We start from the raw sequence: 15,636 nt of genomic DNA on the forward strand, positions 1-15,636 counted from the left end.
GTACCTACCCAAGCAATACACTTTCACTTGTTGAGTTGAAGTTACACTTGCAGATGAGATCAAATGGAAAAGTATGTTTTACCTGTTTTATTTGCAATTAAAAAACCAAAAAAACTACCAGGGTAAGAAAATAAAGTAGAAGCCAGGCATGATGGTGCATACCTGTAATTCCAGCACCGGGGAGGCTGAGGCAGGAGGACTGCCATGAGTTTGAGACCAGCCTGGACTACATAGTGAGTTCAAGACCAAAAAAATAATGAAAATAGAACACATTTTAGTTGATTAAGTGTAGTGAAGATTTTATAAATGCAGAAATGCATACATATACACATGTATTATTTTATGAACTAACCTCAAAGTATTTTTGAAGTAGAATTTGTTAGTGAGAATCCAAATTAGTGAAAAGATTGAGATTATCATTTCTATTTAGCAAAAGTTTCTTGAGTCTCCGAAGTTTAGTTTAAGTAAATCAAATATTCCTGTTACTTTGTGATCTCATTTGACCTTTTTTTTTTCCACAAAAATGAAATATTTCAACCCACTCACTGTTTGAACCTCTACAAATAATTGTAAATTGGTGACATCTGCAGTAATGAGATTTTATTGTCTTAGAAATCCCAAGTTTATGATATATGTGAATTTGTTGGTGAAATACATGTTTATTTTGAAAAGAAGAAAACTTCTTTGAAGGGACTTTTTCTTATAATAAGTAATGAATAAAGGTTTTACATTTAATGGGCTGGCTTCAGGTTCTTCTTAAAGAATATACAGTATTCTTAGAGTCCCCCCTCCTGTCCCACCCCCCCTTTGGTGTGGTGAACAGCAAACATAGTATCTAAATTTCAAGAAATTTTCCAGTAGGAGGTCTCCTAATTGCCTAATCCAGTTGATCCTGGTACTTTTGGTAACCATATTTGCAGAGTTGTGTCTTTATAGAGTTTTATTGAGGATTGTTTTCCTTGCCACAAACTGGTAGTTTTCATTAAAAACCTCTGTGCTTTTAAATACTGCATCAAGCTAGATATGGTGGCACACATCTCTAGTCCTAGCACTTCGGAAGCTGAAGCAGGTGGATCACTGCAAGTTTTTAGTAAGTCAGTTTGAGTTCAGGAATAAATTAAAAGCTACATTAATTAGTTTTCTTTTTTCTCTCTTGAAGAGATACGATCTTGCTGTGTTGTTGTCTAGGCTGAGCTAGTTAGTGGTTTAAAGGCCAGCCTGAAACACATAGTGAGACTCTATCTTAAAAAAACAAAATCAAAATCAAAAAGTAAGTACTGCATCAAAAGCTTCAGGTTTATAATAGGAAAATGGCACCACAAAGGTGTTTTTAATAGATATACAGTGATTCCACTTAGTCTTAACTTCCTATAGCCAATATTACACTTAGAAAATATGTTGTGTTGACAGCATTCTCTTAATAAGAAAAATTTGAACTGTAATGACAGCATTATAGAGTACAGACTTCAAATGAAGCATAAAACATTTGAATTTTAGGAGATTTAGCTTAGTAGAATTAAAATGTTTCCTGTTTGATAAGACAAAATGCCTCTTTGATTTAGAAGTCTATAATACTATTTTCAGTTAGAAATAACTTAAGCAGTGCATTTACTTTTCAGATAATCTTGTTGGGCTAGGTGTCTAGTAGAATGCTTGGTTGTATAAGATTATAATCCTATTTGTACAAGTATTAATGACTCTAAAGGCTTTTATATAAGAGTGAACTTTTTTATTTATAAATTCCTTGCATATTTCTTTCTAACAGTTTGAAGTCAGGAATTACAAAATTCTCAAGGACAGATAATAAATAGGTTCTTTCCTGGATTGATAAATTAATGTAACTGGACAGCAAGACCTTTCTACTGGCCATCTGAAAATCAGACACATTTCATGTATCTTGCTTTGTTAATTTTGGATGCAGTGACAGCTTTAGAAAGTTGTTCAGAGCAATGGGCCTTGTGATACATGCCTGTAATCCTAGCACTTCAGGAGGCTGAAATGGGAGAATGGCAAATTCAAACCAGCCTAGGCAGCCTACTGACTTATTGAGATGCTAACTCAAAGAAAGGGCTGGGGATGTAGCTCAGTGAGGCTGAGGCAGAGGATTGCAAGTTTGAGCCCATCCTGGGACTTTAGTATATTGAGAGCCTGTATCAAAATAAAAAATGACTCGGGTTACAACTCAGGGCCAATGCCCTGTGTTCAGTCCCAAGTACCACAGTCACTACAAAAAGTCTCCAAACAATGAAATTTCTTTCTGGATATGTTTATAAGGGGAAAAATACCTTTGAGGGATAAGAAAGTTTTCCAATTTTATGTATTAATAACATAAACTTGTGATTTGTTGTCACTCCTGTTAACACTTTCAAGCTCTTACCTGTATCAAGACTATTTCATTCTTTTCTTTAATATTACCCATCAATTTTGATACCTTCTTAAATTTAAAAAAAATGCCTTTATGAATTTCAGTAGTTGCATTTTAAATCTCTGTAAATTTTTTTGAAAGATTAAATCTACATAACATTTTTTTGGCTATTTCTAGGGAGTAATTCGATGTACACAAATTATAAACCATTAACAACTTATTCATCTTACGGACTATTGTGTTTACTGTACATGTAATTTAACCATATAAACTCATACTTTAAAACTTTTGCCTTATTTAAAATTTTCTACATCCAACTTTATGTACTTTTGAGTTTTTGATGGATTTAAGTCTTGAGGAATTTAGATTATAGTTTGTATGATATTGTGGGACCTTAAAAACGCATACATTTAAATCAAGGTAAATGTAGAAATGAAATCTAATAAATCCTAGAGCAGAATCTCATGCAGTATAAACTGCTTTTTCTGGTATTTTGCTCACTGTATCCTAGCATCTTCTATAATATCTCTTATCTTTTCTTTTGCCCTGTTAATATTTAATCCTTGGAGAAACTGAATGTACAATGCTTTGCTAAATTTATATTGTTTCAGGAAGAAAAGTACCTTGATTGTATATTGTACTTCATTTAATAATTCATACATGATGAATGTATTTACTTAATTGCGTAGGCATATGGCTTTTTCATTTTTAACATATTCAGTTCACATTTGATCTAGTTTTTAATATCATCAGGTTTTTTTGTGTCTCTACAGACGGTGTACTTGATCTTTCCACTAAGAGAAGTCCATGTGCTGGCAGCACTTCCCTGAGCCATTCTCCAGGCTGCTCGAGTACTCAAGGGAACGGGTAAGGGAAAATATTTGTAACCTTCCACAGTCTTATTCAGATAATTCATCAAAGATTGATGCCAGTCTCTCCTGTGTATTTTAAACACTAGTTCTTCAGAGTAACAGTCTTGTAGGCAGCCCTTTTGTAAAATAATTTCTAGTCCATCAGTCAACTAAAAATACGTCAGTGCAAGCTAGAATTGGCTAGAATAGACCAATTTTGCTAGTTTAATACAAATATTAGGCAATCATGAGCCAAGTGTGGTGGCACGTGCCTGTATAATCTGAGGCAGGAGGCTCACTGTGAGTTCGAGGCCAGCCTAGGCTACATAATGAGTTCAAGGCCCGCTTGGACTACATAGTGAGACCTTGTCTCAAAAAAAAAAAAAAAAGAAATAATTATGAATGTGGTGAGAATATGTCTGTGAGTTTTTTGTTGTTGAGTGTTTTGGAGTGTGAAACCCAAGCTAAATGATTCTGAAGTTTAGACATAAAAGCAGTAGTAATATGTGTACTGAAACTGTTAAGTGAAATTTGAACTCCATTGTTTTACTTGGTATCTTTAGTAGGGTTTGTGTTTGTGTTCATTTTTGTTCTGATTTGGTTTTGGTTGTTGTTTTGAACTGCAATTTTAAGTTGGGCAGTTCAGAAAAATGTAGTTGTATGGTTTTGTTTTTTTTTTAACATAAGATTGATTGTGGATATTGCCAAGACATTTTATGCTGCCAGGACACAATTACATGCTCAGTTTGATAACTTAGCAAATTAAAGTGAATTCTCTGACCACCTAATTTTATAGTGTTAAGAATTGTCTTCATTCTCCTTGTATATATTAACCATTTAGAAAAGTCAACTATTAAAGAAGATATTTATATATTAGAATATTGTTCTAAATAAACAACTTTTATGTAGGTATGAAAACAAGTGGTAAGTTTAAATTAATATTTAACCATTAGAATATCAAATGGAGAAGTTACTTAGATATTAAAGGAACAAGTGGACACTAAATGGATTGACCTTTTCCAACTTACTCTTAAATTATTTTCAGACTGAAGCACTCCTGCTGGCTTCTAAAAAGCCCCCTTTATTTTCCCTTAAACTTTCATCATTTTCTTTTTTCTCCCCTTTTTCTGTTCAATCTGATAGTATTAATTTAATCCATTTTATACACTTTACTAATTTTTTTTTTTTTTAGCCCTTCTTCTCATTGTGGTTTATATTAAGTACAAGTCCCCCTAGTCCCAAGTCACTGGATTCCACTACTATATCAGAAACACTTGAGTTGTGTAATGAAGGATGCATGTCATAGAAACCCAAGTATAGTTTGCATAAATGAATCCCTTGCTTAAGATTCACCTTACTTTTGGCTAGCAGTCCCATGTATTACATGGTTGAAGTTGGTGTATTGTTCCTCTGACTGAGAAGCGTTGTTTTCTACTTGGTTTTGCTTTATGGATGACAGATATACCAACAGTACTGTGCCCATCTTTTAGTTGTGTTCGGTGTTATACTTACTGTGTTAATAATGACAGTAGTCCCTGTAGAATTTGGAGAATATAGCTGGTTTGACATTATTTCTGCAGAGTTCTATTTGGGGGCTGCATTAATATATATATACTATTCCCCTTGGACATTACTTTGCCAGTTGCCAGTCTTATGATTGATAACTTTTCTCTATTATGAAAACGAAAACTATATGAATTCATTTAGTGTAAATAGTTGAGTTTTGAAACACTGTTTCAAAGTTATCCATGTAAAATTTCAAAATAAACATTTAGTATTTTGACAAGTTTTTCTTAGAAAAAAACTGCTACAAAATTGTTTGTATAGCTTTAACAGTACTTTGAGTAGAATTTAAGGAGCATAATTTTGGCCAAAATAGAGAGTAATTACTTTTAACCTTGAGTCACTCAAGTCACAATGGAAAATTATGGTATTCATAGTGTTTTAAAAGGAAGGAGTGTGGTAAGTTACAACGCTGTGGATCTTTTGATTTCTTTCAGTTTGATGTTTTTTCCTCATTTGGGCTGGATGCCATAGATATATTTTTTTCCCAGGTAAAATAAATGTTATTTAGAACTGTTTGATTTTTATGGTGAACATATACTTGTTTGTGGAATAAGTGAGCATTATCAGTGAATTCCAGCAGTGTAAGTGGTCCAGTTTTATAGCTCGTTGTCATGAATGTTGATTACATTGCATTAATATAATTTGACTTACTCTTTTATTACTGTACTTGTTTAGTGGTAACGTCACATTGGTAACACAATTCTGTATAGATCTATGGAGACTGATGATTACTTTGTAATTAATAATTAAGGTGCTATTTTCAGACAGTTGCGCGAAACTTTTTCCTCCGAAAATTTGTGAACCCAACCAGAGACCAGCCAACAGGTTTAATTTTTCTTTGCCCAAAATGCTCCTGTTTTTTTTTCTTTTTCTTTTTCTTTTTTGTGAACAAGTTTTAAAACTAACTGCTGAGACCATTTTTTTTTTAATTTTAGAGAAAAATAAATAAATAACACAAAGTGATGTTACCCAAGCAAGGCCTTCTAATAAAGGAGTGGTCCCCTCACCCATCCCTCCCTACCTGTGCAAGTCCTGCTCACATCAGTTTCCTTCCATTCAATTAGGCGACCTGGGAGACCCAGCCAGTACCGCCCAGACGGACTTCGGAGTGGTGATGGGGTACCTCCAAGAAGCTTACAGGATGGAACCAGGGAAGGTTTTGGACACTCCACATCACTCAAAGTTCCACTGGCTCGATCCCTGCAAATTAGTGAAGAACTACTGAGCAGAAACCAATTGTCCTCAGCTGCCAGCCTTGGGCCATCTGGATTACAGAATCATGGACAGCACTTAATATTATCCAGGGAAGCCTCTTGGGCAAAGCCACATTATGAATTCAACCTCAGCCGTATGAAGTTCAGGGGAAATGGTGCACTCAGCAACATCAGTGACCTTCCTTTTCTTGCAGAAAATTCTGCCTTTCCAAAAATGGCACTTCAAGCAAAACAAGATGGAAAAAAGGATGTGAGCCATTCATCTCCTGTAGATTTAAAAATACCACAAGTTCGAGGAATGGATCTTTCTTGGGAGTCTCGCACTGGTGATCAGTACAGCTATAGCTCTTTGGTAATGGGTTCACAAACGGAGAGCGCGCTTAGTAAAAAATTAAGGGCTATTCTTCCAAAACAAAATAGAAAAAGCATGTTAGATGCTGGACCTGATTCTTGGGGCTCAGATGCTGAGCAGTCTACCTCTGGACAGCCATATCCCACATCGGATCAAGAAGGAGATCCTGGCTCCAAGCAGCCTCGGAAGAAAAGAGGGCGTTACAGACAGTACAACAGTGAGATACTGGAGGAAGCAATCTCAGTGGTTATGAGTGGAAAAATGAGTGTTTCCAAAGCTCAGAGTATTTATGGGATTCCCCACAGTACACTGGAGTACAAAGTAAAAGAGAGGCTGGGCACTTTGAAAAACCCTCCAAAGAAAAAGATGAAATTAATGAGGTCGGAGGGGCCAGATGTTTCTGTAAAGATTGAATTAGATCCCCAGGGAGAGGCAGCACAAAGTGCAAATGAATCAAAAAACGAGTAGGAATACTGTAGCGTGCCAATTACTGTACAAACTGGGTGAGCACTACTGCACCATTGTTCAGCTGTCATTGCTTGCACCTAACTTCATTACTGTGACGCTTGTTTCTTTGCAGATTTTGCATTGACTTGTGTGTACAGAGGTGAAAGGTGCATTCAGAATGTTGCATATTTTTAAATTTCCATGTGCAGTATGGCTCGGAATATTGTTTGGCCTTTTGCATGTTTCTCTACAAAAGAGAATTGACTTACCTCACAGAGAACAGATTCATGGAAGTGGACTCCTTGCCTGTAGAGCCTGCATGCTCTTCCCCATCCCTTAAGTTATGTTTGCCTTTACTTTTAAAAAAAGAAGAGGAGAAGCCCCCTTTTAGAAAAATAACCTCTATCATACTGGGAGCTTTATCATTGCAAATTGGAAAGCCATCTTATAAAATTATTCACATGTTTTTCTTCTACAATTCAACTAATTGAAAGTATTAAAAAAATTAAGTACAATGAACCTTTGAATTTAAAATTTTTCGTTACTCAGTGATAAATATTTTTTGGGGTCATCTATAATTATACTTTATAATTTTATTCTCACTATTAAATTTACTTAATAAATTAGCATTTTACTTAGTGCTCACCCAGAGGGGAAGGAGGTGGGAAATGTGCACACACTACCTTCAGAAATGCTTCAGTTAATTACTTTGAACACTACCTTTGCTGTAATTTTGTTTGAGATTTTCTAAGGATAGAATTTGGTCTCACCAACAAGTGAGGATATAGCCTTATCTCATGGAGGACGAGCTCCCTTCTTACTCAGGAGCAGTCAGGGTACATTACATAAAACAATGGAGGATGCCTCATTTTAATAAACTAGTTTTCTTTGTATTTTTCAGTCCCTTTGTTTATATGCTAGCAATTGAATGTTGTTAACAGCAACTAGTTTAAGTTACTGAAAATCTGGTTTGTTGGAGGGGATGGGAGAAGTAGGAAAAGAAATGCTTTATGATATTACAAAAGTGATACTTAGATTTTACATTCTCAGTAGTCTGCCCATTATCCACATTGGAGAAGGATCTAAGTTTGTGGTAAGAAAAAGTACAATCCCAGTGTAACCTAATATGATTTAGGTTGCTTATCAGTTCCAAAAATAATTTAATCAGGAGTTCATTGGAGTGTCTCCTTTCATTCAAATGTTAGTACAAGTATGGGACAGCTGGTTGTTGGTTTTTAGTTTTGTTGATCTGAATTTTTGTTTTCTTGGCATCCTACATAATACTCCCATCTTAACTTTTTCTGATTGTTGATATTTATGGTTGATTAGCACACATGTCAAGACTTTTGAGATATTTGTATGAGCACTCCTTGAAGAGCATCTAGGCTTTTTTTGAGATGAGCTTGTAAAATTACAGTGATTAAGTTTCAAAAGTTGGTAGCTTCTGTATGAGTTACTGATAAAGCCCATGGACTTTTTTATTGTGATCAAATTAAAATTATTCCTACAGAGCAAAATCCACACCACATCCACCCCGTATTCTAATCTGCTGAGAAAGGTTGGCAGGCCTTTCTAAGTATTTAACCAAAACTAAAAGTCCTTGGCGTTTGCCGTTTTTGTGTAAAATTAAACATGGAGTTTGATTACACTAAGCTTGTTGATTTATTTACTAACAGTTGGAGGAGTAGTAGTAGGTCCAGATAGTCCCATGGCATAAATTCTTACCTGAAACTTGGAAGTGGTTAATTAGGTTAAGGCCAGTTTTTCCCTCAGCAACCTATGTGTCAAAGGTTAGGCACACCATCGCTGTTATTAATATACAAGCACTCCTCATTCTTGATATAACCTGGGCATGGGTTTCTCTTTTGATTTGGTTATTTTGTGTAGCAATTTAATCAGTGGGCAACTGAACCTGTTTTCTCTTGACTTTCTAGTCTCAACAGAAAAAAAAAAACAGTTTGGATTATTGAGAAGCAGTATATAACTCTGCAATATATTCTAGCCTAGCTGGAAGTTGCAATAAAAATACATTATGAAATACATGGTTTTCATCTGCAGTTGAAGGAAGTTGTAGAAAGTCTGCTGTAAGCAAAGGGTTAAGCTTATGAAGGAACACCTCCTTTGTTCTACACTCAGTTTGTCAGCACATAATTAATTGCAGCAGTGGTACCTTTTTGCACAATGTTTGGGTATTCTTTAGCCTACATTATTGCAGAAAGGTCCTTTGAGAAATTAATTTGTGCTTGTTTTTAATCCCCTCAGAAAGATATCAGTAAGGCCCATTTTAAAATCTGGCCCTAAAAGTTGAAATTTTGTAAAGTTTTACTGTTCAGAGAGGTTTAATCCTACGTGGTAGTCTATATAAGTGATGTATGAGTTGAGTTATGTAAATTTTGTCATTGTAGTGTACATGGAGTGATCATTTTACTAACATAAATATTTTCTATGTGTGTTTCAGTGGATGACAATCGAGCAGCAGAAGAATGGTGTGCCTACCCTTTAATGCTGCAGTTTAAATAAGAGAACTTGTATTGTGTCATTTCAGATTGTAGGCTGAGAGTTGTAAATAGTGAAAATTTGAGTACTTCTATTATTTGTTTTGGTTAGAAAGTGAATTTTAAAAACAAACCAAACTCTAAACTTTCTCAGATTAAAAGTCCTGAGACCTGAAGATTGTAATATTCATGTCTGTGAAGCTTTTAAACATTACACTTGAGATCAGTCATGACTTGATATTCAGGTAAATTTTCTTTTGCAAGAAGCTTTTGAATAAGCATATTTTCTCCAAAGTCTTGTTCTGTCTTTCTCTTTTTTGTTTGTGGATTTTTTGGGTTTTTTTGTTTTTTTGTTTTTTTTTGGTTTTTTTTTTTTGAGTGTAGATTATTTTAAAGCACTAATTGCATTACATTGGTAACTGCAATATAAAATAGCCATTATTGTTTTGTGAAGCATGGTTGAAATTAGATAGTGGTCCCTTTTAAATTTCATGAGCCTCTCAAAAAACCCTTAAAAAAACACAAAAAAGCTGCTGAATATTTGAAAAGATATATATTTTACCTTATTGTAGGTTTTGTAAAGTTAGTTTGTAATATTCAGGTGCACTTTTAATGTTAAATTTTGTGTTCAGACTTCCATTATACCATGTATTTCTTGAAGGTGGCTCATCACATGACTGACTGTCAGTCTTCGTGCTGCAGTGATCCCTTGATATTTGATTTCTTTTTAATTTGCCACTATGCTGTATTGGCACTTTCAGTGTAGATATTCTAGTTTGGGGACATCCTCACAAATGTGTAATAGAGATTGGTCTGTTAGCATGCTTAATTTCTGCTAATCAGGGTTTTGCATGGTCCAAACAACATTTGACCATTTTTATGATACCAGAAAGTATAGTTCATGACTGTCTTTGTCACAACAGCCTTTTTTCCTCCCATTTTCCCATAGATGGATGATGAGATTGAGCAGATTACATAACATTATTTGAAATAATGATACTGAATAATGTATTTAAAATAAATTCTTGCATTTTTAATGAGAGAACATTGATGTTATAGTGTAGATAACCTATTAAATCTAATTCTGTGGATGGATATCTAGTTGCTATTTTTATCATTAGTTTTCTCATTTCTGAGACAAGATAGTCATCAAGCTTGACAAAAATGTATTTAACTTTGCTCAGTAGGCTTACAAGTGACTCTGAATTATATTTGTGATGAACTATACACTTTTTTTCTGCTCCTCAAATACCATGAAGGACAAGTTCTCTCTTTCAGGAAAATAATTTATATTTGTGTATAATACTTTCAACATTAAGTTTGTTGTTATTCTGGAGTTTAGATGTTGCTTGATAAACCTTTGCAGCAGATCATGAATATGAGTAAGGCTTTGTGTGATAGTATGGTCATTATGTGAAGTTAATTATGTTCAGTTCTGGTGAGCAAGCTCAACCAAGTGTGAAGTGTGTATTAGCTTTATTTGGTACATTTTTCCTTTACAATATTGAAGTGCTTTAGAACTCTGGTTATCTTATATAAATCATTACCTCAACCAATTGGCGTTTCTATTCCCCTGCATTTTACCTTAGCTATAATATGACCTATATGGGATCAGATAGTTAAACAAGGCACAATGAGATGTTTAGTTCCCAATTTTCTGGAGAGAACTCTAAATTAAACTAAAAATGACTACCTGTTAAGGCCCATACCGTAACTACCTTCTGTCATAAGGCAGTAGAGACAGCAACCTTTAAGCTGCTAGTAAGCTATATATTTTCCCCTACCCTAAGTAAGCACATGGTGCCAGGCCTGGTTCTAAGCCTTTGTGATTCTCTTCTATTTCACTGACCCATAACAGTGAAGCTTGAATTTCTGTAGTTATCTTCATAAAATAGATGGATGAGTCAACTCAGTGTCAAAACCTGAAATTTGACTCATTACAAAGTATATATTACAGGTTAGCATCATTCATTTAACAACTGTTATCTTTGTAGATCTCATTTTGAAACCACATATTTTTGACATATTTCTAATTCTTTAACCAAATGTCAGGGGTTGTTTTCATGTGAACTACTTTTTCTGTGTAGTCAGGTTGCTGTTTTTGGTGATAGAATGTGGCAATAGATTAAATTGCCCTACTAAATGTTTTGTAGGAGATACTGAAAGTTATAAGTTAAACTTTGACCTTCTTGAAGATATCAAAGATTATTTTCCTTGTTACCTTTGCATTAGAATTAGGTCTTTATTAATACTATAGTAAGGCCAGTATTATTAAAAACTTTAGCTAGACAGTCCATTTGGAAGACTGTTGAGAGATTTTTTTTTTAAAATCCAGTTGCTTTCAAAATGTACTGAAAAGGAAAAAAATATGACTGGTACAAGGAATGCAGAACTCCATACTCTTTATTTTTAGATTATTTTGGATTAATTCTGTCCTTGAGACTTAAATAGGATTTGTGCACATGCTGACTGGAAGAAAAATAGAGGAATTATTTGCATATCTCTTTTATTCAAATAGACTTACAGTTACCTTTTAAAGAAGCAGACATTAGCCCTCTACTATAATACTGTAGCTATGTTATGAGACAGTTAAGGGAGAAGGCTGGGAAGTAGGATGGATGGGCAAGTACGTAGACTTTAGAGAAAAAGATAAAGATTCTGGCCTATAACAGTAAAAGTCACAGGATAGAAATTGTGGTAAACTTGGTCCATCTTACTTTGCTAAAAAAACCTTACGTTGTTTGAAAAGAAGGCTATTTAATACTGATTTAACAAACTGTAAAACATGAGCTAATTCTGCAACTGTTCGAGGGGTAATTTTAAGGTTTTTAAAATTCATTTTGAGCTGTATCCATAAAAGCTGAAAAGCAAGCACTTTTAGTTAATCATAGATTTATTGGATGTAGGAAATATTTTAATCATAATATTTAATCTTTATTGTTTGAATGTGGAAATGAACTCTTTACTCCATCTTGAACTGTCATTGAACAGGTTCAAGATGATCTTTTCAACACTGGAAATGACCCTACACACATACCAAAAAAAAGAATCTAAAGCAGTAAGACATATTTAAAGATCCATACCTCTTAAACTTTTTTAGATTTGTCTTCGAAAAAAAATTTATTAAACTATAACCAGTATTAGTGCAGTCTTGGGCTCCTTGTTCTGCATAGTTGCACCCTTTCTCAGGTATGTCCTGAAAACAAATTTTAAAATGATCTCTTTGGAGATTAGATTCTCAGTGGATAGTGTGTAAGGGGACTGGGGGTGGGGGGTGCCAGGGGTAGTTGGACACAGGACACTGACACAGTAGAGCAGGGATTTTTAACAGTCAATAGCCAAATAGAATTTCGATCTAGAATATTTGTACCCCCTCAGAGTGAAACAACTCCTATTATTTGGTAAATACCCGGTGCTACACTCCTAAAAGTCTTTCATCCAGGTGACCCTTTACTGCTTGGTAAAAGGGTATATATAGTAAACTTTACTGTCACTAGGAAAGCACTTGTCCAAAATGTTTAAATACTAGAAAAGGGATAAATCTGCACTTTTTCTGTTACAACACTAAAGTCTTAATTTATCTTCAGAGTCTTAGGTACTGTAAGTTTTAGGATGATTGTTTAAAAATATAAAACATACTACATAATATGGGGTCAGATCACATATATATAAATTCTTATTTTAACAAAAGACAGTGACATTTTGTACCTTTCTAGCAATTCTAAGTGATTGCCTCATTTTCCCCATTTCATTAAGCATTTTGGGCTTAAGAATTTGGAATTTGAGAAAAAAATAAGGGGAAAATTCTCCAGAATGAAAACTTCTATCTGATCATTGTAGGAAAATAAATCATTAGGAACATGGGTAGGGATTCTCTCCCCTTAAGTCTTCAGGGAATGAGCAGTATTTAGAATCTTTGGCTGAAATTCAAGCCTTTTTACTGTGTAAATTTTTCATACTAATTCACTGACATGCTTTTTACATCAGAGGACTGAAATGGATCTTAATGTTTTTAAGTTGTGGAAGGGTATATTTCTGAAATGAAGGGGGGATAATTAGGTTAGTATTACCAGCATTAGTAAGTTTAAGGAATTTTAGTATGTAATAGCAAAGTGTTTGATTAAAAGTCTAATCCTATATTGCTAGTTGAAATTAGTTACATTCTGATCTAGGAAAACTAATAGTCATTGGATATTGATATGCTGTGCTGTCAGAAAACCAGACTAAGATAGAAACCTTTATCTGACTCCCATATGTTGCTTGTTCTGATGGGATATGTACTTTTATAGCAGCTTTTTGCTGCTTTGAAAAAAAATGCATACTATACCTTTGGAGCTTTTGCGTATAATTCTTTTATAGCCTCCACTTTAAACTGTCAGACATTGGTATTTTATCAGTCCACACTGTTAAATAAAACTAATATTCTTAGAAATCCAACTTGTACACACTGTTTAAAAACCCTCAGGGACAGTTTACACACTCTTCTCACTCAATTCAGGTACTTTGATGCTATTCTTAAACTTAACAGTGACTTGTATTTTTCTGTTTTGCTTTTATTTCGACGTGCTGGTAGCACATTTTTGATGAATGTCAACTTAAAAACTCAGTTCAGGTATCCAGGTATAACTCAGCCAAACAGATTTTAAAGCTGCATATAACTCTCCAGCACACGGTGCCTCACGCTCTTATAGTGGCATTCTATATATTCAGTTATTACTACTGAACAGATAATATGGGGGTTCCTGTTAACAATGTATTTTTTTAAATGTGCGTGAATGTGTAGCCCATGCACGCATACACACATGGTTAAACTATATTTTTAAATGCCACTAATAGCCAGCACAATTAAAAGACATTCCTAACTGCTTCTGTAAACTATAACAGGTGCAGTTCCTCCTTGATGTGGCTCTTGCTTCTTCACCATAACTACTAGTAAATTCAAGCGCTGGTCCTTGGGTGTCTGACCTCTACATTCTAGTTTATGCAATGACTTTAGAGAATTCTGTGCACTGGCCACTGTGATGGAACCATTGGGCCAGGAGTGCTTTGAGTTTATCAGTAGTGATTCTGCCAAAGTCGGTGTTTTAACATAAATTGTAAAATGTCAAAAAATGAGCAGAGGACTGCCTATCAGCAGACAATTTTGTCAGTGTATCTTATAGCCTTGAAGACCTTATGACAAGTCTCTTCCAATGGGAAGTTCTAATTCTAGTGCTTTAGTCCTTTACATCTCTGATGGTAAGGCTTGTCTCTTTAAAAATTTTTTTCTGTAGTATTGTCTGGAGTTCTCAAAATAAGTCATTCCTCTGCTTTGATATTTGATATCTTACATTTAAAAGAAATTTTCTGCATTTGTAAATCCCATAGCCTTTGAAGGTAAACAAAATGGCATCTTTCAGATTTCTAGAAGTTCAAGTGTCATGCAACAAAACAGGAACCCCCTAACTCTTATGGACCTCATTTCAATATACTGTTTACAGTTTGACGGAATTGTATAATTTAGTATTTCTCTTGTACTGTAGTTTATATTTATTTACAGATTTTTTTGTACTGTGTGATTTAAACTTTTTGTTCCTTGCTTGATCAATGTTTATGTAGTAGAGCACTTATGATCACAAATTAAGTTTTTTGATTTGATTGCACTACATTAAATTTTTTAAATGCAGTTCTGATTTTTGACTGGACTAAAATAAGCTGTGTCTTAATGTATGTGATGAGTACTTAAAATTTTAATCCATGTGGTCCCCCCTTTTTTTCTTTTTTTGCATTGTATGTCAAAAGCGCTAGTTCTTTCGTGCATGTGTAAATCTAATGGTTCCATTGTATTATTTGACCATGACATTTTGGAGAAACATTCCCAGCTGTAATGTTGTGTATGGTAGTTCTCACTGGATGCTAGACTTTCAAAACCACTATTCTTCTAATAAATTTTGTTGTGAAAACTGTTTCAAAAGCTTTGTTTTACTTCTTGATACTTTTTTAAAAAGATTTATAAAAGGGGTAAAAGAATGTACAGTAAACTGCATGTAATTAGAGTTGATGAGTTTTATTATAAATTATTTCCAATGAAATCTTTTAAACTAGAATTTGCTACTATAGAACTGTAGTTCAGTATTCAAGTCCGGTACTACTTTAGAACTGAGTGTCTTACTAATTTGATAAATCCTTTTGGACTGCCTGTATCTTCTGGCTAGACTTAGTTTTTCAGTTTTCTTAGGATAAAACTTTCTGCAAAGATTGCTGGCCAAAAGAATATCTGTCTGCTAATTTTGGATTGCACTTTTTTTTTGAGGCATAAGTACAAAAGCAACATTGTTGATTAAGGTTATAATAGTACTTCTGATTC

The 15,636-nt window shown here is 34.2% G+C and overlaps 1 protein-coding gene across 9 annotated transcripts in view; it reads left to right on the top strand.

Annotated features, from left to right (window-relative positions):
* LOC102020146 (ligand-dependent corepressor) overlaps window positions 1-15,636 on the top strand; it is a 155,706-nt gene that overhangs the window by 110,342 nt on the left and 29,728 nt on the right. For 8 of the 9 annotated variants that reach the window (XM_013506199.1, XM_013506200.1, XM_005407592.2 and 5 more), the window contains one exon: window positions 3,139-3,232. In XM_013506199.1, the coding sequence (XP_013361653.1) occupies window positions 3,139-3,232 (94 nt within the window). Of the gene's footprint in view, window positions 1-3,138; window positions 3,233-5,846; window positions 15,242-15,636 lie in introns of those variants that run through there. The other variant, XM_005407593.2, reaches the window with a different exon arrangement.

Source organism: Chinchilla lanigera, unplaced genomic scaffold (assembly GCF_000276665.1).
Source record: "Chinchilla lanigera isolate Chin_1 unplaced genomic scaffold, ChiLan1.0 scaffold00106, whole genome shotgun sequence".
NCBI classification, from domain to species: domain Eukaryota; kingdom Metazoa; phylum Chordata; class Mammalia; order Rodentia; family Chinchillidae; genus Chinchilla; species Chinchilla lanigera.